We start from the raw sequence: 26,571 nt of genomic DNA, 5'->3' as shown, positions 1-26,571 counted from the left end.
AGGAAACATTTCCTGATGCCTGACCATGCCAGGCACTGAGTACATATGAAGAGAAAGGGGAGTGGGCAGGGACTCAAAGATGAAACATCTTGGGGGAACTGTCTAGGTTTCTAGGAATCCCAGAATCAGGTGGCAAGAAGTGCCCTTCTGTGGAAACTTCCCCACCCAATTCTGTGCTTATGGAATAGGAACAAGTAACCAAAATTTTTCTATGTTGGATTTAAGATGAGTCATGGTCCAGACAGGACAGGCCCATGAAATGTAGAAAAAAAAAAAAAAGTATTTCCAAGGGTACGTTAAGATACACCCACATGACTAGGGAGTTTCCCTTCATAACGGCATCCCATATAAAGTCAGTTCTTCCATATACTCAAACCAAATAAAGATCTAGCCTGCTAATTTAATTTGTATGGACATCAGTCATTCTGGTAGTGTGATGGGAGTTTAGGTATTTCAACTTCCATGAGAGCCCTGCTGAATAAATGAACTCCTCCCTTGGCATTGTTGCTGACACAGACCCAGGTGAGCTCATCTACCACGTGGCTGCCACAGGGATCACTCCACCTTACACATCTGAACCTTTCATGGATTTACTTTGCCTAACGCAGGGTTCACTCAAAGGTGACCCCAGACCACGTGTGCCAGAATCACCTGTGGGCGGCAGTCACTCCTTGGGGTCAGACTCTTGGTCTGTACCCCACTTCTTGTGCTAGACCCAAGTTAGGGGAAAAGAACAAGAAAATATTGTCAAAATAAGAGATTTGTTTGTAAGCAAGAGATTGTAAGAAGAGGCTTTCTGCTTATGTTCCATGGTCAGACTTACTGTAAAAATTTTGAGATGCTGCAAGATTCACAGTCATAGGATGAGATGTGAATACTATGATATCTACTACAGTTTAAAAAAAAAGTAGACAAGGGGTATCTGGGTGGGTCAGTTGGTCAAGAGTCTGACTTTTGGTTTCAGCTCAAGTCATGATCTCATGGTTTGTGGGTTCGAGCCCTGAGTCGGGCTCTGTGCTGACAGCTCAGAGCCTGCTCCGGATTCTCTGTCTCTGCCCCTCCCCCACTTGTGCCCATACTCTCTCTCTCTCAAAATAAATAAACTTAAAAAACTTATTTTTAATAGAAAAAATAGACTAATACACTCTAGGAAGATTCTCAGCGTCAAATATTGGAGTCAAAATGGGGTGTCTCATTAAAGCCCAGAGGTAACTAGGAGTCAGGAAATGTAACTCACAGGACTGGAGCACACCATCACCAGGGTTCTGTCTTTGGACAGTCTGCTTTCGGACGACTGCCCCTACAAATGAATGGCTCACGGCTGGCTAAGCAGCACCTTAGCTGTCTCCTGCTCTGCCTTGGGCAGGGTGGGGATGGTCAGGTGGTCAGTGAGCTGAGATCCCTCAGAGAAGCTGCCCCTGGGCCGGAGAGCCAAAGCTGCCTTCCTTCTATACGAGGGGCCCCCCGCTAACCTTCCCAGGGCTAAAACGTAAGCTAGACAATATTTGCCTTGGCACCACTGGTCCCCGCAGTCTGTATCTGTTCCTCTCTTTCCATAGGGTTCAGACCTCAGTGCCCAGATGGTACCTCACATTCAGCAAATTTAAACCCAAATCCATTTTTTGCACCTTCTCCAATTCAGTGCCTTCCTCAGGCATCCTGCTCCTGCTCATGATGTAGCAGCCTCCTCTTACCCAGCCCCACAACTTTGGACTCAGCGCCCACTTCCCACATCCAGGCGGTTACTGGATGACATTTGTTTTCCTGAATACTCTCTCCAGTCTGCCACTGTCCTATCTGTCCTCATTGCTACAGCCTTGACTTAGCCCCCTACTCCTGCTGCAAAGGCCTTCAGAATCATGTCCTGAAATGCTACCTGCATCATGGCTGCCCAGCATTCAGGAGACACATTCAGCCATAAAGCCCCACCTCCTGTACCTTCCACTGTGCCCCACCCCTGATCTCCGATCCTCTCCTTTTATGCAACGCTCTCAGGGAGCCAGACTGGTGTGCTCGCTGTTTTGCCCACAGGCAACTGTTTTCCTGCCTCCACACCTCTGCTCAGACAAGTCCCTAAAGGTGAACACTTCCTTGTCAGAAGGCCTATTTCTGAACTTCAGGGCCTACTCAGACACCATCTCCTTTCCCTAACCACCCCAAGTCCAAGTAGTGTGTTGTCTCCATTCTCTGAATAAACAATTTTTATCAACTCCAGTCATAAGGAATTTACTTTGAAACAAAAGCAAGAGTTAGTACTGTTTACCCCATGCCTCAGGTACCGTGCTAATTACTGTATCTTGATTGCTCTCTCTGATACTCTCATGATTTCTATATTGTTACCCCATTTCACAGATGAACAAACTGAGAGAAGTTAAGTAACTTGTGCAGTGTCACATTACTCAGAAGTAGTAGAATTGTGCATCCAGGGTCTGTGCTCCAAACTCACTGTATAGTCTGTTACCTCTCCAGCATTTTGTTCTTAGTCTAAACTGTTAACCTTCCCCCATTGTATCCCAATAGATCATGTTTGGAGGAAAGGAAGCAATTCTTCTACACTTTTGCCCCTGGCAGTGTTTGACAGGGCCCCATCAGCATAAACTATTGGGTCTTCATTCAGACTAAAGAGTAAATGACTAACAGTAGCTACCATAACCAGATGACTTTGCCTTAAACTAAAACCCTGAAATTAAACCTGTTTCATGCTGTTTGCGATTTAGTCCTTTTTCCTCCTGCCCTTGCTGTCCTCCTCTGATGCCTTTGAGATTGTGTGCTAGATTCCTGTATCAAGCTTCAGCTGCTACATCATGCCACCTCTGGAAGTTCCCAAAATGACTTGCCTTGGCAGATGACTCTGCTCTTTAATTAGCCATAAAGCTACTGCTTCCCCTTATTTAATATCAGGAAGTTTTCACGTGTTTCATCCCCTTCCCCCTCTTGGCCATAGGGCCTTCCTACTATTCTTTTCCCAGTTTGTACTTTTGTTTGGTGCTTTTCCCTTTGAGTGTTATCATAATCCCATCTGGGGAATTTTGCCAAGATGTCTGAACTCTTTATCTCCATATGTGGTATCACAGTTCTTTCTTAAACCCTCCTTTTTTGGTATAAGTGCACATACTGTGTATGAACTATTCCAAGACTCAGCATCCTTAAGAGTCCAGATGAGTGTGGTTTGCAAATCTACCATAACTTAGAGAAGTCTTTATACTCAGCTGTCTTAGCCATGTTGATAAGTACTCAGTGAGAGCTATAATGTTAATCATATAGCCCAACATGATACAGAGACCCTATTTTTCATATGAGGATGATTGCAGATCCTTTCCCTCACAGCAGACCTACTCTCCTTGTTTGGATTTGCGTGACTAATATACACAAATTAATTTGCATCCCCTGATCATATACAAACAGGTTAATGAGTGGGCAGTAGCCCAGAAACATGGCTTAGGGCAAGAGAAAGTCAAGTAGAGGATTAAAGAAAATCTTGATAAATAATCTGCTAGCTGGTAAATAATAGGTGGTTCTGGCATCAGTTTGGTTAGATTGTGTTGGCAGTGTGTACACTGGTACGTTTTCAAGACCATGACCATCTACTCAATTCCATATGACTGATAACATTATGTTCTGAATTTACTGCTGCCCTTTACCCACTGCATATAATCCGAGCTGTCCCTCCTTCCAGTGAACACAAAGAACACCTGATTCTGGAGTTTCTGGCTCAGTTCTGACTCCATCAGGGCACTGGCATCTTCAATTAGCCCTGCTGGGGAAAGCATTAGAGAACAATGATGCACCAAGCTGTGAGGCACTGTGAACCCAACAAGATTTCAGAGAAAAAATAAGTGGGAACTATACCCATACAAAAATGCCAAAGGGGGGGTCACACTTTAGCCTTGGAGCTTCAAATAAAAGATAGGGAGGGCATCCCAAGTAGGCTAGCACATCATCACAAGTATAATTTCGGGAAGTGGTAATGAGCATGTAATGGTGGATGAACATGATTGCTAAGAGCAGAGATTGAGTTTGGGTAGAAGTAAGAAAGAACATATTTGTAAGGTGAAAACAAAAGAGATGAGAGAAATGGAGAAAGCAATGAAGCAAAAAACAAAAAAAAAAATGTGTGGTTGAATGTGATATCAATAAAAGAAGACAGAAACTGACTTTGGGGAGAATTTAACTTTTGACTGTTTTCCAGACTCAGTGGAATATATTCAGCTTCAACACATGACTTCTCCTAACATCTTCTATGTAGCTCTTTCAGATTAAAAAATTGGCTAAGTAATATCTGATACCTTTATAAGCTCTATTTTATTCATCACTGGGAGAATGAACCTTGTTATGAGTCACATACATTGCATTAAGGTAGGGGAGGAGAACACTGAACTGGTTCACAGGGCATGAGAGCTCCAGAGCCAAGTGTTCTGTCCCCAAGATTGCTTTGTTTTGTGTGTGTGTGTCTTTTTAATAGGAACATGGTAAGGACATCTCAGGTTGTGTCGGAGGAGTGTTTTGTGCTCTGTAAGAGACTACAAAATTGTTCACAGACTTCTTTTACATTATCCTCATGCTTTTTATAGGATAAGAAATTTTAACTCTCTTCTCTCTACTGCATCTTCATGTAAAATCAGCTCAAATGCGTTGTTGATCAAATTAAAAATTCTGTTTCAGGATCTTCTCCTTAGGACATTTGTGTGTTTGGTAAGAACTGCCATTCTTAGCCTCTTCTGACTCAAATGAAATATTCCAAATTTAAATCCATCCATCCACCATTCTTCCTTTTTTGTATTTTTCATGATTTCTCAGAACTCAGCTCTTTCTAGGTTATAATTGAGTATTCCTAAAATAATCTGATAATTTGTGGGTAATTTGTCTAGAAATTAAAAGAAGCTGAGGAGGAGGATGTAAATCTAGGTGGAAATTGTGTGGGAGACTTCTGACTCCTTCTAGGTACTTTTAAGGTGATACTGATTCATTAAATTGAATTTTAGTTCTTTTCCAAACTCAGTACTTTCTTCTTCCTGGTTATAATTTCATTTGGGATCTGTCTTTCTTCATTTTCTCTCTCTTCTTCTCCTCCTCCACTTCCTCCCTCTTTCCCTTCAAGGAGTGATTAAAGAGAAGAGACCACATAAGGTTACTAGGCAAGAGTCGGGCTCTGTGCTCACAGCTCAGAGCCTGGAGCCTGCTTTGGATTCTGTGTCTCCCTTTCTCTCTGCCCCTCTCCCACTCAACGCTGTATCTCCCTCTCTCTCAAAAATAAATAAACATTTAAAAAAAGAGAGCTTGGATGATAATTGAGATGTGAGAGGTAAGAACGGAAAATGGAGTAGCCTGGTTTGAGCCTAGTCATCTGAGACAGATATGTGTCTCTGAGGTGAGAAAGCCTTGGGGTGGACTCCTCATGCCAGCCACTGGACAGCCCTTTGGGCAGCTTGGCTGCCTCCTGGGGTTGGCCAGGGCGGGGAAGGGGAGGAGACAGGTGGGGGCATTCAGTAATTCTAGGTACAGGATGTTTGCTAGACAGATGTTTGAGCAGCCTGGAGTGCTTACTGGAACAAAGGCAAGGATAAATAAATAATTGAGCCTATCCTGGTGTTGGTCCCTATACATTTAAATATTCTGCAACTTGCTTTAAATGGAATCCAAACACTGAGCATGATTTACACAGTAACGTTGTTACCCTTGGCCCAGCCTTGAGAACTGATTTTGAGCAGAAAGCTCAAAAGCCTGAAAACAAGCTCAGAGTGAACTAAAACTTCCTTTACTCTGAAAAACAGAAATAAATTCTGGATCTTCTTTGGACTCTTGGAAAAAAGGCAGAGTGGAAAGAGAAGCTATTTGGTAGAGTCATTTCACTGAGCTTTCTCCTGAGGTAGAACAGAACCTTCAGGAATTGAATTGCATGATAGACCTGCAATTCAAGAGGATTGTTGGCAGTGAAATTGCTTATCGGTAGAATATATGGAACGATGGTTCTGGTTCTTTAGATCGGAGGAGGGGAGTAAAGTGTTGTGGGATCTGCCATCATATTAGCCCAAAATGTTTTCACCATCCCTTCACTTCTGTACAAAACCTGTCCACTTGGTGTCCCTATGGGTCACCATTAAGTCTCTTTCTTACTGTTTTTCACAATGTATCATCATCACTCATTTTTCTATAATGCTGCTGTATTCTGCCTTCATCACGAGTTTGTCCACTGTCTCTTCATACTCTGAGGGAATTTCCAGACCAGTGAGTGGCAAAGAATCAGGAGTTTAGTAAGTAGGTGACCCAGTGGGTATCAGCACCGAACAGAGTAAACAGGAAGAATCTGAAACCATGGATTCTTCCAACTCGGGAAGTCAGATTGAAGCCAGCCTGCCTCCACCTACTCCAGGAGGTTGGTTGATCTCTTGAATGTTAGTCTAATTGTTCATTGATCTGACTTTGCTTTGCAAGACACTACATATCAAACTCTAAAGGCCATTCTATAGGTCAGCACTTTCCAGGTTAAATATTGTTTATTAAAGTTTTCATTGTGTTATTGAATCTGTCATTTGTTCAAGGACATATGAAATAGCCAAGGGTTTTTGTAAATGTGGTGCAGCAAACTGGTCCTAATGACCCCTCTGCTCCTCTGCCCCATCAACTCAGCCAGATTCAGTGAGTAATACAGAATTTATGGATTCTATACATACAGGATATGTAGGATTCTTGAGATAGCCTGGTAGCAGAATTGAAGAGATCATTTATGTTCTTCGAACCGTCCGAATATTGACTCAGCCCATTCACCTCATTCCTAATATGTATTTTAGGGTTGGGAGAGAGAAAGAGGAACCCACAGCATGATTTGTCCTAATCTTGAACTGTGTAGCAATGGCTCTGATTCAAAGTATTCCTGGCTTCAGATGTTTGGAAAGAATTCTTGCTCTTCCTGAAATGGAATTCCTTATTCTTCTTGGAATAAGGAGAAGATTGGAAATGGGTGGGTATAATGGATCTGCCCTCTATTCAGTATTATAGTTTGAACACTTTTCTAAATTATACCATAGTCATTGGTGCACGGATAGACACATAGACCAAAGGAACAGAGAATAAAGAATCCAGAAGTAGTCCACACATATACAATGAATGAATTTATCATTACGATTCACTAAGAAAAGGATGGCCTTTTCAAGAAATAATGCCAAAGCAGTTGATGTCCTTGCAGGGTGAGGGGGTGTGAACTTTGACCTCTATGTTATAACATCCACAAAAATTAATTCAGGATAGACCACAGACCTAAATGTGAAAGGTAAAACCATAAAGCTTGTAGAAGAAAATGGGAAAACAGGAGAGATCTTTGTGACTTTGGGCTGGGCAAAAATCTCTTTTTAACATGGCACATAAAGTACTAATCATAAAAGAAAAATGTAATAAATTGGACTATATGAAAACTAAGAGTATCTTAGTTTTAAAATTATGCCATAGGAAGACTTCAGAGCATGTCTTCAAGGTCTGTGACAGAAAATCAGGCTGGAATTCTTCCACAGGCATTCCAGAATGTGCCCCCCTGACAAAGATGGAGGACCCTGCTACTCATTGTGACTCTAAGGAGATGGATGCAAGTTAAGATAAGTGGTTTGTTGCAAGGCTGAGGCTCTGAGACCTCACAATAAAAAATGTCTTCTGTTCCTTGTGTGGTTTTAATACATGAGAGGCAGCTTTGTTCCCAAGCCCTTCCACAATGCTGAACACTGGAGTATTCTTTTCAGAACAATCTCTTGGGATCCCCTGAGCTTTGAGGTCATCCTGACAAGTCTGTGTGTGGGAAGGAGGACAGAGCCACATGGAAGTCCTCAGAGAGGTGAGCGAAAGTAGTTCACATTCCAGCCAGATCCGGTTCTCTGGTCTCCAAGCCCCTGGAGGAAGCCTGAGATGGGATCGGGCCCAGCCCAGCCCTTTGCGGGGTCCCGTGTTGTTTCAGTCAGACTAGGAAGCATTGGAGACAGAGCCAGAAACATACATAAACACACACTGCCATGCTCCCCACATCCACATTTGAAACAGAAAAGCCAAGACCCCAGGCCACGATAGATGCTTCCTCTTCAGACCTAAGATTTAGAGGAGAGGAAGCACAAAATATATTTAGAGCTTTCAAAACTTTGATTGTTTTGCACATTCTTACAAAGGGGAAAAAAATAAAAATACCTCAAGGGATTAGAAAAAAATCAGCATCTAATACTTGAGATGAGTGGGAAAAATCTTCTGTGCTGGAGTCATTTCCTTTCTGTTTCAAGAAATTATTAGCGTGCTGGAAATAGCCTGTTGCAAAAGGGGAGACTTCGTGTCCTTTGAATGCTGATTATGCCAGAAAATTTTCCAGGCCTAGAGGGGAAGTTGTCCCTTTCCCAGGACACTGATGCAAGATGACCCTATAGTTAGACATTTTATTTGGCTGGAGGACCCAAGGAAGTGGAGAGCTGAAATTCAGAGGGGACGATTAACTCATTCATTCAAGAACCGGCAGTGAGCATTGAGGACAGGCCGGCTTTGTTTCTTGAGAAGTGTGCTGTCATACCTGGGAGGGGGCCGAGGTGGCAGGGAGGGCAGGCTCCCAGCTCTGCCTCCCTGTTCTGTGGACTGACCCTAATCTCTCTGAAGGTCCCTGTGCCCACAGCCTGGCATTCTTAATTAGCAGAAGTGAAATATTAAGTACAACCCACTAAGAAGCAGGTGTGCGAGCCTCTTCTACAGTGGATGCTGGGGAGCTGCCCCCCACTCCCCAAGGAGCAGTAAGCGAGCCCAGCTCTGTCTGTTGGTTTCAAAAGTGTTGCATTTCAGAGCTGGACCAGCAGGTGGGGTTACTTGCATCAGGTCCAGGTGATGTGTAAAGGATTGGAGTCCTGAGACTTTCCTATGGCATCTTACTTAGGTATTGCTTGGCTGATTGGAGCAGGTATCAGCACTTCTTCCATAAAGGCCCAGATTGTCAATGTTTAGGCCATACAACCCTGGCCACAATTGCCAGACTCTAGGCATGACTGTGTTCCAATAAATCTTAATTTATGGACACTGACATGTGAAGCTCTTTTAATTTTCACAATTTTTCCCCCCACCAACCATTTAAAAACACAAAGACCTCTTCGGACCTGTGCAAAATCAAGTGGCAGGCCAGGCTTGGCCCATGGGCCATAGTTTTTGCTGGCCCAAGGATGTCTTTAGGAACAAAAAGGATGTATACCATTGTTGGTGGTCCTGTGTAATTACCGGAGGGGACAGATCTGATACAGAAGCCCTAGAGATGTGTTTCAGAATTGGTGGAGGTGGGGAAGGGGAGATATCACTTAGGCTCTCCCTGTGTGGACGGTCTCATACCTGTTGAGGCTTTTAGGCAGTGCCTTGACAGGTTCCCCCACTTGCCAACGCCCCCTTGCCCAGGAGCTAGACACTAAGAACTCTGGGAAAGAGCTATCTCCTTGGGTGTCCTGGTCACACACAAGAGACCTGTCACTGCTGCTGTTTTATCCACTGCATCCCCCAACTGAGAAGAAAGACCTTTCTACCTTCTCCCTGGATACCCAGGCCGCTTCTGTTGAGAAGTACCTTTGCAGTCTCCAGGGCACACAGCACTCTACATTTTTGTCTTAGATGAAAGTCATCCATTCCTGCCTGATCACTTTGATTTGTCAATCTTAGACCCTAAGCTTCCTAAAACAGGGACTGCCATCTTTTCTGGGTGCTCAGCACCTTTTCAAATATCTTCTTAGATTTTTTTCTTTCATTACCTAAGGAGTGGTTGGGTTGGGTATTGCCCTCTCCACCAAAAAAATATAGAAATTCTGATAAAAAGGAAAAACATTAAACATTTTGGAACTGAACTTCCTTATTTTGGAATATCCTAGATAATGCAAAACAACTGGTAAATTTATTTATTTTTTATCTTTTAGTATAAAGTGTTTATTTTTCTTTAATATACAAAATCTATTGTCAAATTGGTTTCCATACAACACCCAGCGCTCATCCCAAAAGATGCCCTCTTCAATGCCCATCACCTACCCTCCCCACCCTCCCACCCCCCATCAACCCTCAGTTCTCAGTTTTTAAGAGTCTCTTATGCTTTGGCTCTCTCCCACTCTAACCTCTTTTTTTTTCCTTCCCCTCCCCCACGGGTTTCTGTTAAGTTTCTCAGGATCCACATAAGAGTGAAAACATATGGTATCTGTGTTTCTCTGTATGGCTTATTTCACTTAGCATCACACTCTCCAGTTCCATCCACGTTGCTACAAAGGGCCATATTTCATTCTTTCTCATTGCCACGTAGTACTCCATTGTGTATATAAACCACAATTTCTTTATCCATTCATCAACAACTGGTAAATTTAAACCATTAAACATGATTTGAGGGAGTAGAAAATTTTGTAAATAATAAATTTATAATCATTCATCCTAATGATTTTTGTTATTTAGATGTATACATTTCCAGAGCAGAGCTTAAAATCATGCTGGTCACAGGGGGAAACCAGTCTGATATTTGAAATTTGTCTAGATAATGCACAGAAGGGACAGCCTCATAAACATAATCAAGAACTTACTGGCTAGCATGCTGACTGATGTTAAAGACTGTTTAAAAAGACGCGTTTGGCTTTGTGTCCTCTCGTGTAGGTCCTTCCATTGTGACACCTCCCAAGGACATCTGGAATATCACTGGCGCCCAGGTGTACTTGAGCTGTGAGGTCATCGGAATCCCAACCCCTGTCCTCATCTGGAACAAGGTCAGTGACACAGATTTCAGGAAGACGTCCTCGACTGACAGTCTCCCCTCTCACTGTGCAATGATGGCAGTAATCTAAAACCTTTGGCCTCTTCCATTCCCTGCAGCTCCTCAAATGTGGTGAAGCCTTGTGGCCATCTTGCAGACACCTCGCCTGGCTCTGTTGAACAATTTTACTGACCTCAAAAATAATCTCTGCTTTTGTTGTCAGTGCCTGAGAAGGGAGCCTTAGGAACTAGAAAACTATAACGCTGAACACACTAACCCACCCTCTGAGCGTGTGCATGTGTGAGTGTGAGCATGAGTGTGTGTGTTCCCATCGGAGACAGTATAGCATAGTGGGTAAGGATGTGAGTCTCTTAACCAGATTGTTAGAGTTCTAAGCCTGGGCTTTCTTAGCCTGAGCGGTATTAACATTTTGAAACAGACGATTCTTTGTTGTGGGGGCTGCCCTGTGCATCATCCCTGACCCCCTATCTACCAAATGCCAATAGCACCCTCCCTGAAGTTGTGGGAAATGTCTCCTGGGGGAAAAATCTCCTAGAATGAGAATGAGTGCTTTAAACCTCAGTTTCCTCCTTTATGGTGAAGGCAGCATATAATTACTGTAAAGGTTGCATAGAGTAATGCAGGTAAAATTACTTGGCTTGTTATCAGATACATAGCTAGAATTCAGTTGATGGTAGCTACTGTTCCTGGAAATATATCTCTTCAAGTGTCATTATCTTGTGTAACTGTCTTCACATTTGAAGGACAGCATATTCTCAGCAAGTCTGTAGAAGGCAAAAGAAAATACTCATTTGCCAGATCAAATAATACTTCACAGTTATACTGTACATTATTTTTCATTATGTCCTTTTTTGTGCATTTTGCCTCGGTTAAGGCTCATGACAGCACTATGGAGTAAATATCATCAAACTTGTGCCAACAAAAAGGAAATCTAGTTTAAGTAAAAAGGTATAACCAGATACTCCTTTTTGGCTGGTTTACTTCTCCAGCAATCTCTAAGGTGGTCTCTCTTAATTATTTTGTTTGCTGGTATCTGACCACAGGATCAACTTCTAGAATTCCAGGCAGATTGTGGCTCCTGTGGTCAGAACTCTTTATGTTGCAAGTTGTAGAAACTCACTTCAAACTACTTTGGGCAAGAAAAAGGGAGGGTGAGGAGTGGTGATTCCAGCCTCTGGGACAGCTAGATCCAGGTACGCAAGTGGTCAGGACTCTTCGCTCTCAGTGTATTGGTCTCATTTTTTTCTTTTACCTCAAGAAGCTTCCTCCACACTTTAGGCCGCATTGTCACTGGCAGCTCCAAGCTCATGTTATTATCAACAGCTTGAAGACTCCAGAGGAAAGAAAGGGCTCCCCCTCTCCCTGCTGCATTGTAAATCCCATTGAAGGACTCAGGTCGGGTCACCTGCTGCCCTCTGGCTCCCCCAGGTGGCCAGAGGGGTGCATCACCCCGCCTACCGCCCTCACCCCCCCCTCCCCTCACCCCCCCCTCACCCCCCCCTCCCCCCGACAAGGGAACCATCCGGTTGGGAGGGAAGGGTGATTCCAAAAAGTGCCTGGGAGTGGGGGTGGGCAGAGACTCCACCAGCTACATTACAACTAACTTTTACAGCTGAAACTTCTGTTGAAGAGAATAATAAAATTATACCTCCATAAATTTCTTTTTGGAAGGGGAGCAAGGAGCAAGCAGTGAAGAGCAAAAATGCAGCCAGTGGATGTGCGCCTCCTGACAAAGCTGCTGCTGCTCCTCGTTGCTTATTTGGAGGCTTTGTTCAGAGGGTGGAGAAGCAGAGGAACAACTTTTCCAAAGAGTATCCATAAAAAGCTCTGTTGCAGTTCTCTAGGGATCAGGGTGACCCAAGTGTCTGGAGTCTATGACCTTATTGACAAATCTTGGCAGAGAATGATTTCCTCAGTCCTCGCTCTGCCCCACCCCAGCTAACATACATACATACCAGGGGAATAAATCTGCCTTGAAATCTTTTCCTTTAAGCTTTTGGGATAATATGGAGCAGAGCCCACGGGCTTCCCTGAGGATTTGTGGCTGGAGGTGGGGGACAGAGGAGACTTGCCAGAAACAAGCAAAAACCCAGCTGCCAGGCTCTGCTGAATTTTCTGTACCTTCTTAATGTAATTTGCCACATGCATGACCTAAAGCAATGTTTTTTTAGGCCGTGACCCATCAGTGAGTGTTCAGTTCAATGTTAGGGATCACAACCAGCAGATTCTTTTTTAACTTTTTTCTCTCAGCGTGGTTGCTTGCTTGCTTGCTTGCTCTCTTTCTTTCTTTTCTTTTTTCTTTTCTTTTCTTTCTTAATGTGTATTTATTTTTTGAGAGAGAGAGAGCACAAGAAAGGGATGGGCAGAGAGAGAGGAAGACACAGAATCGGAAGCAGGCTCCAGGCTCTGAGCTGTCAGCACAGAGCCCGATGCGGGGCTCAAACTCACGAACTGTGAGATCATGACCTGAGCCAAAGTCAGACACTCAGCCAAGACACCCAGGTGCCCCAGATTCTTTAAAAATAAAAAGAAGAACAGAAAATATCTTAAGGCACATCTATCACTTTTAGTAGGGGTGTCATTTCATACAACTTTTCTTTTGTATATTCCAGATCCCAATGCAGAATATACTTCTATGGGCCATGTCACCGACCCAAAAAATTAAATAGGCCGTTTTTTCCCCACTCTCCCTGTAACCAGACTGTTAAGAATACAAGCAAAAAAGGTCACGTTCAAATTCAATTTAAGCATAGAAGTGATTTTTTATTATAAACGAATATTAGAATCTCAGTTGTTAAGCTGAAGTTCAAAGAAGGTAGCATGTCTTTCTTGCTCAAGAATTCTCAGCAAGAGCAGAGCTGACAGAACAAGCCTGCTGCTCTCCAGACACTCAAGTAGTACCTCTTGTGGCTGCCACAGCCCAGTGAACGGTCTGTGCTTTTCTGCCCTGTAGTTATCATATGATATTAACAAGCCCCATACTTTTTCACAAACCTCCAGCCTACAAACATTCCAGGAGCAATATTTTGAAATGGGGAAATGAACTGAAATAGCCATATTTCAGGCTGAAATAGCCTTAACCCAGGTAAGTCAGAGAGATGGTGCTTACAGAGAAGATAAATCATCTAGAATTCCTTCCAAACACTGGGAGTTTCTGAGACTGAGGCTCTCTATTCATTTCTTTTCCTGCCTTGAGATTTCTCCAGATTTGGGCTTGCAAAACCTAGAATATTTTTTTTTAATTAAAAATAGTAAGGGGGCGCCTAGGTGGCTCAGTCAGTTAACTGTCTGACTTCGGCTCAGGTCATGCATGGTCTCGCAGTTCATTCTCTGCTGTCAGTGTGGAGCTCGCTTTGGATCCTCTGTCTCCCTCTCTTTGCCTCTCCTCTGCCTCGCACATGTTCTCTTTCTCTCTCTCAAAAATAAACATTAAAAAAAATTTTTTTAAATAATAAGTGATAATGGTAATAAGGAGAAGCTCTCCAAAGATGTAAAAAGAGAGTTCAAAATCTCCCTTCTTCCTTCCACTCCCTAAAATAACCAGTGTGAACTGCCCTGGTTTTATCTTTCTATACCCTCACTTGTGCCCATACATACACCCACATATCCTCAGTATATGGAGTGAGGTAGGAATATAGTGAGCATATTACTCTGAAATTTGCTTTTCTCAATAAATACTTTGTGGGCATCCCTCTAGGTCTGCTTCTCAGCAACTACATGATATTCCAAGTATGGATCTCCATAATTACTAAATCATTCCTGTATTGTTTCTGTGGTTTCCAATTTTTGACCACGTTAAATAATGCAACCTTAAACATGAGTCTATATATATCCTATATTTAAGTCCTTCCCCCTGCCCCGACAGGATAGAGTCCCCCCAAAAGATACATGACTAAGTATATCAAAAGATTTAATGCTAGTGTTAATAGACAATGTCAGATTACTTTCTAAATAGATTGTAGTAGTTCACACTCCCCCAGTAGGGATGGGTGCCATTTTCCTGCATCCTTACCAGCACTGAATATTGCCCTACTTTTTATTATTATTATTATTTTCTATTTTAGAGAGAAAGAGTGCAAGAGGGGGAGAGGGGGAGAGAGAGAATCCCAAGCAGGCTCCATCTTGGTATGCAGCCCAACATGGGGCTCAATCCCATGACCCTGGGACATGATCTGAGCTGAAATCAAGAGTTGGACGCTCACCCAACCGAGCCACCCAGGCACCCACTTTTTAATTTTTGTTAATGATGGGTAAAAGAATTCCTTTCATTATTGCTTTGATTTCCTTGACTACATTGAGAATATTTTTTTTCACACTGTAGTTTTGTGGGCTTTGTTTTTTGTTTTGAGAGAGAGTGCAAGCTGGGGAAAGGGACACAGAGAGAGAGAGAGAGAGAGAGAGAATGAGAGAGAGAATCCCAAGCAGGCTCCATGCTCAGTGTGGAGCTGGACACTCCCTGGGATCATGACCTGAGCCAAAATCAAGAATTGGACACTGAACCAACTGAACCACCCAGATGTCCCTTTCACATTGTAGTATTTAAATATTTTTGTGGTTCTACAACTTTTTTAAATATTTGTTTTATTTTCATTACCGTATAGTTAACAGTGTTCTATTAGTTTCAGGTGCACAATATAGTGATTCAGCAATTCCACACATCACCCAGTGTTCCTCACAAGTGCACTCCTTAATCCCCATCACCTATTTCAACCATCTCCTCCTCCACCTCCCCTCTGGTAACTGTTCCCTGTAGTTAAGAGTCTGTTTGTTGATTTGTCTTTTTTCCCCCCTTTGGTTTCTTAAATTCCACATATGAGTGAAATTGTATGGTGTTTGTCTTTCTCTGACTTATTTCACTTAGCATTATACTCTTTAGCTTTATGTTGTTGCAAATGGCAAGATTGCATTCTTTGTATGGCTGAATAATAATACTCCATTGTGTATATATACCCCATCATCTTTAACCATTTAATAATGGACACTTGGGCTGCTTCTATAATTTGGCTGTTGCACATACTGCTGCTGTAAACATAAAGGTGCGTGTATCCCTTTGAATTAGCATTTTGTATTTTTGGGGTTAATAATCAGTGCAATTACTGGATCATAGGGTAGTTCTATTTTTAACTTTTTGAGGAACTTCCATCCTGTTTTCCATAGTGGCTGCACCAGTTTGTGTTCCCACCAACAGTGCATGAGTATTCCTTTTTCTCCACATCCTCGTCAACACTTATTGTTTCTTGCTGTTTTGATTTTAGCCATTCTGACAGGTGTGAAGTGGTATCATTGTGGTTTTGATTTGCATCTCCCTTATGAGTGATGTTGAGCACATTTTCATGTGTCTGTTGGCCATCTGGATGTCTTTTTTAGAGAAATGTCTGGTCATGTCTTCTGCCCAGTTTTAATTGCATTGCTTTTTGGTCTTTATATATTTTATATATAAGGTCTTTACATACTTTGAAGGGAATATTTTCATGTTTGTGTTTTATATGAATTGCCTGTTCAAATATCCTTTACCCATTTTTTTATTTTTGAGAGAGTGAGGGTGAGCGGGGGAGGGGCAGGGGAGTGGGGGATAGAGGATCCAAAGCATGCTCTATGCTGTTAGCACAGAGCCTGATGTGCGGGTCAGACTCACAAACTGTGAGATCATGACCTGAGCTGAAGTCCATCACTTAATCAACTGAGCCATCCAGGCGCCCCCCCCCCCCCCCCCCCCACTTTACCCATTTTTCTGTTGGGTTGTTATTATTAGTCTGTGGCTTGAGAGATAATGACCAACTTTCTCACATATTACAAATATTTTTTTCCTAGACATTTTGTCTTTGATGGGTTACAGTGGCTGGAGATCTGAAAGTTTCAACAGACATGTATTTATTTCATCATAAACCTCTTCAGAAACTTTACCAAAAAGGCACAGCAAATATGTTCCGTACTGCATAAATGTCCTTTAATGGTTCACTGAATGGTTCCCATTCAGTGAAGCTTCAAAATGTATTAACCTGTAAGAATCAGACTAATCCACCCTACTTCCAAAGTCATTGGCACTTTTTTATTATTAATTGCTTATCTGCAGTAGGATTCAGGAAGACGTTGTTACAGCTAAAATCCAAGCAGAGAGCGCTGAAAGGACTTCCTGGGTCTTCCTGATTCTCTCCTAGCTGACCCTTTATGGTGAGCAGTGACTGCTAGCCAGGTTTTTCTGCCTAGATTTCTAAGGGTCAAACTCTGAAGCACTTCCAGCCTATTGTAAATCTGTAGAATTGTTTTAGAAGCCACTTTTTTCAGCCTGCATATTTTTTCCCCCCAAATTAGAGAACACATTTATCAGTGAACTCCCCTTACATAAGGGAGCAGGGGAGTATGCCATATAAAAAATTCACTATGTAGTAATTCTTGACATTTCTACAGGTTTTCTATGTGGTATGTACCTTTTTACAATATATTAAAATATGAGTTCCGTTAAACATTCATTTTCTAATCCAATACTTAACAAGAACAATTTCTCTGTACATAGTGAACCAGGTTTCCTCACAGAACACTCTCCCTAAGAGTGACATACTTTGAGGACCAACAGGTTAGTTGTGGAGATTCAGTAATTCAGGCAGTAGTGTTTTTTTGCTTTGGTCACACACAAAGCTCTTAAAGAATCCTAAAATTCAGTAAAGACCAGAGATCTATTACTTTGGCCATTAAATCAAATTAATACTTACACCATTATTAAAGCAATTTTTAAATATTTCAAAATCTGCACAAAAACAAAAAAATCTGCACTAGCATGAACTGTTTTGCCAGCTAGTTGAGAAACGGAAGGAAAAAAGATGCCTGTTCATCTGTTTTGTCTTTCTAGCACTTATATGCGAAAAACACTAAGATACCTGGTTTTCTCTAAGAGTCGCAATATGGGGAAATCCAAGGGGGGGAAAAGCAAACGAGCAAAATCCAGGCATTCCGAATCAGTAATGCTAGATACTTTTTAGAGTAGGAGTTGGCCTAGGTCCCTCGTGGTTTTCAGAGCCCTGGCCCTGGTGTCACACCACAGAAAAAGAGTAGGTTTGAAGTCAAGACCAGAGTGACAGCACGTGGTAAGCGTGGGATCACGCAGAACAGCGGCACTAATGTGGAGGGTTCGTACTGTAAGGTGGTCTTTTTTGGCTTAGAATTTGCTTAGTTATAAAAGAAAAAAATGAAAGCTACGTGAAATTGTAGATCCTTTTTTCTAATTAGAGGTAGTAACATCAAGCTAGCTCTTAAAGGTGGCCTGGGATGGAATAAACAAACATTACTTCATGTATCTGTGTGATTTTTTTAAACCCATCATTATCATACACCTTAAAATATTTGTATTCTGTGACTCAAGCAATTCCACTTCTCCAAATTTATGCTAAATCTATATGCACAGAAGGGTTATAAGTAAATTTTACTTTTCCGTATATTTTTATGTATTTTTCAGAGTTTATATAATGAACACAGTTCAGGAGGGTGAAAATTAGGACAGTGTTCATTATTGCCCTCAAACCAAGGTGCGTGTCTTCTTAACCCATCCCTGTTCTCACCATGACACACACGGGGGTAGGCAGCTTTTGTCAGGTCTTTAGTAAACCATTTGGTGAACCCTTGGCCCTCAGAACAAAAGGAATGATACTGGCTTTGGACTCGACTGATTTTCCATTTCTGTAGTGGTTGCAGGACCTGGGCTCTTGTATAAGGTCCCAAGAATCAGACCTAGCACTTGGTGACACAGTTTGTCAAACATGGTGTGGCAAGCAAGAAAAAACTCAGCAAAGAAAAACAGAGTTTACGAGGGCATGAGTGAATGATGGTAGCCAGTGGCAGGAAAGTATGACGGTGCGTGTTCCCCCAAGCATGCAGAAAAATAATTTAAAATACAAAGGGGCACCAGATGGCTCAGTCAAATGGCCATCTTGGCTCAGGTCATGATCTCACTGTTCCCAAATTCTAGCCCTACATCGGGCTCTGGTCTTGACAGCTCAGAGTCTGGAGCCTGCTTCAGATTCTATGTCTCCCTCTCTCTCTGCCCCTCCCCCGCTCACGCTCTGTCTCTCCCCAAAAATAAACATTAAAAAATATAACATATAAACTTAGAGGGAAACTTACAGGAGGAAATAAAAGAAGATCTATATGTAAGTATTAAGGAAAGGGTAATATGGAAATTGCTGGGTTTAATCCAGTTAGAAAGTCTAAGGTATGCCCTATACAATTCTAAGAATGTTGATCATGTTCCAAGCTGATAAATCAATGCAGAAAGCCCAACAGTATTTCCTTTTGTTTTTGCAGGTAAAAAGGGGTAACTATGGAGTTCAAAGGACAGAACTCTTGCCTGGTGACCGGGACAACCTGGCTATTCAGACGCGGGGTGGCCCAGAAAAGCATGAAGTCACTGGCTGGGTGCTGGTGAGTACAAAGAACTGGCAAGGATTTCATTCTTAGGATTAGACACTGCAAACCTGGCAAAGGTGCCAGATGTCCTGCCCGGGCTGAAAGAATTTGCCCTGCCACCGTCTTTGCAATGGCCCTACTAGGAGCCTGCTATTCCTCATTCAGAGGTAACTTAAAAAAAAAAAAAAAGAGTTGAGGTTGTTTGAATGTTTTGGAAATAACCAACAAATAAATGAGAACTAATTTTTTCTCTTAAGAATTCAAAGCAGGGGCACCTGACTGGCTGAGTCAGTAGAGTATGTGACTCTTGATCTCCGGGTTGTGAGTTCAAGCCCCACGGTGGGCTAGAGCTTACTTTAAAAAAAAAAGAAGAAAGAAAGAAATTCAAAGCAAAATCCTCACAGGAAACTAAATGGCCCGAGCATTAATCAATTATTAACTTTACTTGACGTGTGATACTGCTAGATAGAACTTCTATACTCTGTCAACGTCTTCCTCAAACTAGTATGTGTACCTGTTGGACAGCTCTTTACCTCTGCAGGGTGATCAGAAGTTGTCCACGGTGTGCCCTCAGAGCGTGAATCCTCCTAGCAGAACACAAAGAGCAGCTGGGTCCCCCAGCACAGTATTGGTGCTATTTCTAGCAGTCTCTTTACTATTCATCCTAAGAAAGAATGAGCTGAAGCCATTGGGAAAAGAGAGGACTGCCACAGAGGAACTAAACATCCTTTCTCTTTCACAGGTATCTCCTCTCAGTAAGGAAGATGCTGGAGAATATGAGTGCCATGCATCCAATTCCCAAGGACAGGCTTCAGCATCGGCAAAAATTACAGTGGTTGATGCCTTACATGAAATACCAGTGAGAAAAGGTAAGTAACACATCTTACAACCATTTAAAAAGAACTCGTGCTTTTGTTTAAAAAAAAGAGAACCAAGGCCCTTTAAAAAGGGCTAATGCTTTTGTTTAATAACAGAACCAAGAACGAAAACATCAGAGACAGCTCTTACTGAAATTTGTATGTTCATTATCCACAAAAGCATGCTACCAAAATGTAGAGCACATGGCTGTAAAACAACATCTGGATGCCTATGGAACACTACTGTTAGGACTTAGGTGCTTCGCCTTATCTTACATGGAAGAGTTAAAACTCAAATTTGAAGGGAATCACCTCTATTTCCCATAACTTTCTATCCATGTGGCATTTTTTTCCTTGGTGTTGTGACTATTACGTTAAACTTCCATTTAAAAGTAAACGATTGTGGGCAATTCTGGTTCTTCACTTTGAGATTTTATAAGAAAAAGCCAGAAGAGGAAGTATACTGACAAGTACCCAGCTCTAGCTGCCTCTCTCCACTTCACCATCAATATCCTGGTGGCGTCAGAGCGGTGCTACTTTACATTTCTATAGTTCTAGTGGACTGATGTCCGAACTGGCTTTCTCTTAAACCAAAAATAACAAATTTATCAGCATCTGTCCCACCGTGCAGATCACTCACCTGTGGTATGGAAGGAGGAAGTATCAAGTGAGCATGTGTTTGGCCAGAATTCTCTTTGGCCAAGATGTGTAAAGCGAGGTGATAGCTCTGCCACTAATCCTCCACTGAAATTTTGAATGAAAGCCTCTCTAGCTCTCCACTTGCTCATTTGTGAAACGAACTCTTCCACTTCTGTAATAAGGCCCATCTCTTATGCATAGACCGGTACAACAAAAATCACAGCCCAAATTCCAAAGAGCACGCCACCGTATCATTTATAGTTATATATCCTTTATCCTCACATATATGGAAAACACTAAAGTACCTGAAAATTACAGATATGGATGTGGTTGACTTTCTAATTTTCATCTTTTTCTTTTTTCGAATAGGTGAAGGTGCTGACCTATAAACCTGCAGAATATATTAGTCTGCATCACTAACAGCAGTCCTGGATACTTGCTGTAATAACCAGTGCTTGCCTAATAACCAGTTTCTTTTCATTCAACCCACTAACGCTTAGTTATATTCACTGGTTTTACATAGAGGAAAATCCAAAATAAAGGTAACACATCAAGACTATCTACAAAAATTTATTGTCTATTTACAGAAGAAAAGCATGCATGTAATTAAAATCAATAAAATGCTTTCTCTCACAATGCAGTACATTGGGTTTTTTTTTGTTTTAGGCCATATTATAAAAACAAGTATTTACAAGCATCTTGAGGCTTCTTTAAAACAGCTTAGACGCTCATCATTCGAGGCGCAATACTCATAGACATAAGTTCCTGAAACAGCAGTTTGCACGCATAAGGCATTCTCACCAAAGAAATCTGGGGGAGAGAAAAAAAGGTAATTAGCAAAACTATATTTGAAGTGACCCCATTTACCTACCCCAGAAAAAATTGTAAGGACTTGGTAGTGTAGATGATAAATAAGGGAGTAGGCTGGTAGCATTCCTCCTGCTGCCTTGGCTTTTTCATGGTTTTCTCCTGAGCAGCTTTGGTATTTCAGCCTTTCTGTCAGACATATTTATATTTGCCCTTCTCAAAAGGTTTTTTTTTTTTTAAAAAACTCCTTAATTTAAAATGTTTAAAATTCCTTGTACAAGTCATTTCCAAAGATGATATACTGGTTTTTCTCTTTTTCTCACTTAAAACTTATGGAAGTATTAATCAAAATTGTGAAAATGTCAATCTGTTCCACCACACTGAACCTGCCTGGATGATTAGACCAACATGGTTATATCCTAGACAAAGTATCAACTGCCCGTAAGGTCTACACACCTGAGTCTTATTGCGACAGCCCCGACATTCATATGTATGGGTCCTCGTGTTAGCAATTGCCATTATTCCACAAAGATTGCAAACATGAACCTGATAGGGATCTGATGCCTCAAACAATCTTTCCCTTAAAAACTGGGCTGCTCCATGGGCGATCTGACAATCTCGTTCCATTTCTCCAAAACGCAGGCCACCATCACTGTTAAGGAACAAACAACAGATTATTTTGTACTTATTTTCTATTACTACCACCACCTTGACTTTCCAAATCCATTTCTCCATGAATGAGTCTCCCAGGCAATCAAGCCTGAAATGATAAATGTACGTTGGCAAAACTAATGGAAAGAAGAGGTGAATGATCACAGGTTTCCCCAATATGGAAGTAAAATGAAATACATTGTTCAAATGGCCAAAAAGTGGATGGTGACAGTTTCCCTAACACTCCTAATATACAAAATACATAAAACCAATGATTTTCTAATATTACCAAAAAAAAAATTTATCGGTCAACTTTGGAGGATGAAAGACAACTCATTATTTTGAAAACTGATAAAGAATGAAGTATTTATCATGCCTTTAGGAACTATGTCACCAGGTAACCAGTTGAAACAAGATTTCTCTCTACAGAACTATTCCAACTATTAAGTGACAAAATAAAATTAAGGGCTTCAATCATTAATAACTGCTAATAAAATCACTAAGAGACAACCAGATACTAGAAATCTACAATACCACCTATACAGTATTACTGCACAAGAATGCAACCCTTCATATCATCAAAGCTCAAGATCTAATTAGCAGTTTACAAGAAAAACAGGAATATACAGCCCAAGAATGGAATCAGCAAAATCCAGCGTGTGAGAAAACACTCCAGGACAAATAATCCAATTGCTTCAACAAATAAACTGCAAGGAAAAAAAGCTGGAAGACAATCTATAGACTTAAAAAAAAAAAAAAAAAAAAAGCTTTAGGGGCACGTGGGTGGCTCAGTCAGTTAAGTGACCGACTTTGGCTCAGGTCAATGATCCCACGGTTTGTGGGTTCGAGTCCCACATCGGGCTCTGGGCTGACAGCGTGGACACTGAAGCCTGCTTAGGATTCTGTGTCTCTCTCTCTCAAAAGTAAGCATTAAAAAAAATTTTTTTTTAGATCAATCAACTGCAAAGCACGGACTTCTCTCCTGATTAAAATCAACAAACCTTTTTAAAAATTATTCAATCAGGAAAATTTGAACATTGGACACTGAATATTGAGGTAGAGGTGACCCTTGAACAACACCTGAGTATGGGGCACTGATTCCCCCCCATAGTCAAAAATCATAGTCAAATAGAACTTTTGATTCTCCAAAAACTTTACTAATAACCTGCTGACAAAGACTTACGAATAACAATTAGCACATATTTTACATATGTATTCTTATAATAAACCTAGAAGAAAAAAATGTTAAAGTATTTATAGTACTGCATCAAAATCCGTGCATAAGTAGGCCTGCACAGTTCAAACCTGTGTTGTTCAAGAGTCAACTAAATACTGCGATTAGGTTAGTGTTCTAATCTTTTCAAGTAGAAGTTGTCTGGGTGTGGCCTGTGGACCCAGTGAGGGTGAAAACTATTTTTATAATACAGCATATTTACTTCTTTCACTGTGTTGACATTTGCACTGAGATGGCTGCAAAAGAAACAGAGTAAAACTGCTGAACACAAGTCCAGGCAGTGGAACCAAACGTACTAGCAGTAGTCATGCTCTCCACTGTGAAGGGAGGAGGGAAAAGCCAGTTTTACTTAAGAATGTCATTAATGAAGCTAGAGTTTTACTAAACCTTGACTCCTGAGAATACACATTTTTAATATTCTATGACCTAATGGTAAGTTCTAAAGCACTTCTATATGGAGGATGCTTGAAGAAAAATACTTGCACGATTCTGAGCTAATCACTTTTCCCAAGGGAGTATATCTTGAAAAAAGAGCTGACAGCAATTATATTAATTCAACACTGAGAACACCAACTATTTGGCAGACATTTTTAGAAAAATGAACAAAGTAATATGCCTTTCACTTAAAGGAAAATAATTTTAAATATCTGTTCAAAATGATTAACCTTTTGATCTTTCAGTCAAAAATTAGAATTTTAGAAAACCTCTATTCAACATTATGGCTTTAATAGTGTCCCAATAAAAGACTTCTGATAACACTGGTGAAGCCACTACAAATGTGAACTATTTTTGGATAAATATGTCAACATGAGCCAGTATTTTCCAAACAGCCAATTATGGTGCTACAAAATTACACGTGTGAAAGATACACTCAAAGTGCAAGACAAGCCAGTGGATTTTAATATAATGAATACAAAAGATTCACTGAGTTGGCTTCTACATTACAACTAGCCTTTAAGAAACTACAACTTTTCATTTTGGTGTAGCATCAAAACATAATATACAAAGTCACCTGAAAATGTTATTAAAATATTCCTCCCTTTTCCAACCACGTATCTATGGGAAGTAGGATTTTCCTTGTATACTTAAATATAAAAAATAAAATACTGCAGTGGACTGAATGCAGAAGCAGACAGAAGAATCCTGCTGTCTTCTAGCAAATCAGCTCATTAAAAAGATTTGCAGAAAGGTAAACCAATGTCACTCATTACTAAATTTATTTGGAAAATATATTTTCCATTAAAAACGTTATTTGTGGGGCGCCTGGGTGGCTCAGTCGGTTAAGCGGCCGACTTCGGCTCAGGTCATGATCTCGCGGTCCGTGGGTTCGAGCCCCGCGTCGGGCTCTGTGCTGACGGCTCAGAGCCTGGAGCCTGTTTCAGATTCTGTGTCTCCCTCTTTCTCTGACCCTCCCCTGTTCATGCTCTCTCTCTGTCTCAAAAATAAATAAATGTTAAAAAAAACAAAAACAAAAACGTTATTTGTTGGGGGCACCTGGGTGGCTCAATTGGTTGAGCATCTGACCTTTGATATCCGCTCAGGTCATGATCTCACGGTTCGTGAGACTGAGCCTCATGTCAGGCTCTGCACTAACAGCATGAAACCTGCTTAGGATTCTCTCTGCCTCTCTCTGCCCTTCCCCTACATGCACATGTGCAAATGTGAATGCTCTTTCTCTCAAATACTTAAAAAATTAAAAAAATTTTAAATGTTATCTGTTAATATGTAGTGGGCTTATTAAGTGTTATTTTTTAATAAATTAATATTCTAAGTCTTAGTTTAACTTCTAACATGATTAACATCAATAAATACAACTTAAAAGTTCTTTGAGGTCCTGGAACCAAGAAATTTGAGAACCACTCTTTTGTAAATCTATGCTAAACTACACTTACAGAAAAAATTGGTATCTGGACTTTGCTTAAAAATAATCAGGAGTTGGTAGGAATGGGGAGATGAACGTAACAAGTCCCATTGTTAATTATGGAAGTGGAGGGACAGGCACATGGGGGTTTCATTATACCATTGTGTCTATGTTTGTAAGTGACAGTTTTCATTTAAAAAGGCTAATTAATACTCAAGCCCTGCATCCGGCTCTGCGTTGACAGTGCAGGCTCTGCCCTGACAGTGCGGAGTCTGCTTGAGATTCTCCCTCTCTCTGCCCCTCCCCAACTTGCACTCTCTGTCTCTCTCAAAATAATTTTTTAAAAAATAATAACGATGGGAGAGCCTGGGTGGCTCAGTTGGTTAAGCATCTGACTCTTGATTTTGGATCAGGTCACGATCTCACCATTCACCAGTTCAAGCCCCTCATACAAGGCCTGCTTGGGTTCACGGTCTCTCTCTCTCTCTCTCTGTCCCAACCCCCCTCTCTGTCTCTCTCCCCCAACCCCACTCTTAAAAATAAACATTTTTTTTAAATAAATGAATAATAACAATGATGGTGATGCAGCTCTCTTACCGAGATCTACCCTCCATGGGCTGTCTATTAAGGATCTGAATAGGTCCCCTGGCACGAGAATGAATCTTATCATCCACCATATGCTTCAAACGCTGGTAATATGTAGGACCAATAAAAATTTGTGATGTGATTTTTCGACCAGTGAACCCATTGTACAGGACCTGAAACAAATTTTGAAGTACAGACTTAAAATACTAAATATACATGCACATACTGTATGATTTCATTTATACGAAGATCAAAAGACAAAACTAATAAAAAGTCAAGAGAATGTTTACCTTGGGGTTGGGTGGGAAGGTAGTAGAAACTGGAAGGAGACATGAGGGGGTATCTAGGACTAAAAGGGTACTGGTAATTTTCTTTTTGAGATCTGGGTGCCAGCCACACAAGGTGTGTTCACTTTGTGTAAAATAAATTCATCAAGCTGCACATTAATGATTTGTGTATATAAAGTATGTGTCATACTTCAATAAAAGGGTTGATCTTTTTTAAGAATGAAAGTACACACATACAAAACAGAACAGACATAACTACTAAAGAGCAAACGTACCTCATTTCCTCTGAGATGGTAGCCATAATCAGATAATAGATTAGAAATCTTCTGCACATTAACAGCATCATTAAATGGAGTGGCATCACCAATTTCACCTTTGTTAGCTGATACCTTTAAAAAAAAAAAAGTCTTTAAAAGGCTGCATCCTTTAGTCTCCTCTTAGAAGGAGACTTTCATTAATAAAAATATATTCAATTTAAATCCTTTCTATACAGGTAAGATTTTGAACTTAAAAATCTA

General features: G+C 41.1%; 2 protein-coding genes across 3 annotated transcripts in view; one reads left to right on the top strand and one right to left on the bottom strand.

Moving 5' to 3' along the window:
• The window catches only part of IGFBP7 (insulin like growth factor binding protein 7), a 72,671-nt gene extending 51,407 nt beyond the window's left edge, over positions 1-21,264 (top strand). The window contains exons 2-5 of the mRNA XM_060655743.3: positions 10,618-10,727; positions 19,031-19,147; positions 19,875-20,001; positions 20,998-21,264. Coding sequence (XP_060511726.1) covers positions 10,618-10,727; positions 19,031-19,147; positions 19,875-20,001; positions 20,998-21,017 — 374 coding nt within the window. The 3' untranslated portion in view covers positions 21,018-21,264. The remainder of the gene's footprint in view (positions 1-10,617; positions 10,728-19,030; positions 19,148-19,874; positions 20,002-20,997) is intronic.
• POLR2B (RNA polymerase II subunit B) overlaps positions 21,183-26,571 on the bottom strand; it is a 42,106-nt gene continuing 36,717 nt past the window's right edge. For both annotated transcript variants that reach the window (XM_060655713.3, XM_060655712.3), the window contains exons 23-26: positions 26,329-26,442; positions 25,779-25,939; positions 21,892-22,087; positions 21,183-21,438 (exon numbers count right to left, since the gene is read on the bottom strand). In XM_060655713.3, coding sequence (XP_060511696.1) covers positions 21,349-21,438; positions 21,892-22,087; positions 25,779-25,939; positions 26,329-26,442 — 561 coding nt within the window. In that variant the 3' untranslated portion in view covers positions 21,183-21,348. The remainder of the gene's footprint in view (positions 21,439-21,891; positions 22,088-25,778; positions 25,940-26,328; positions 26,443-26,571) is intronic.

The sequence above is a fragment of the Panthera onca genome, chromosome B1, assembly GCF_046562875.1.
Source record: "Panthera onca isolate mPanOnc1 chromosome B1, mPanOnc1 haplotype 2, whole genome shotgun sequence".
NCBI classification, from domain to species: domain Eukaryota; kingdom Metazoa; phylum Chordata; class Mammalia; order Carnivora; family Felidae; genus Panthera; species Panthera onca.
The sequence above is the reverse complement of the archived record's forward strand: the minus strand, read 5'-3'. Positions and strand labels throughout refer to the sequence as shown.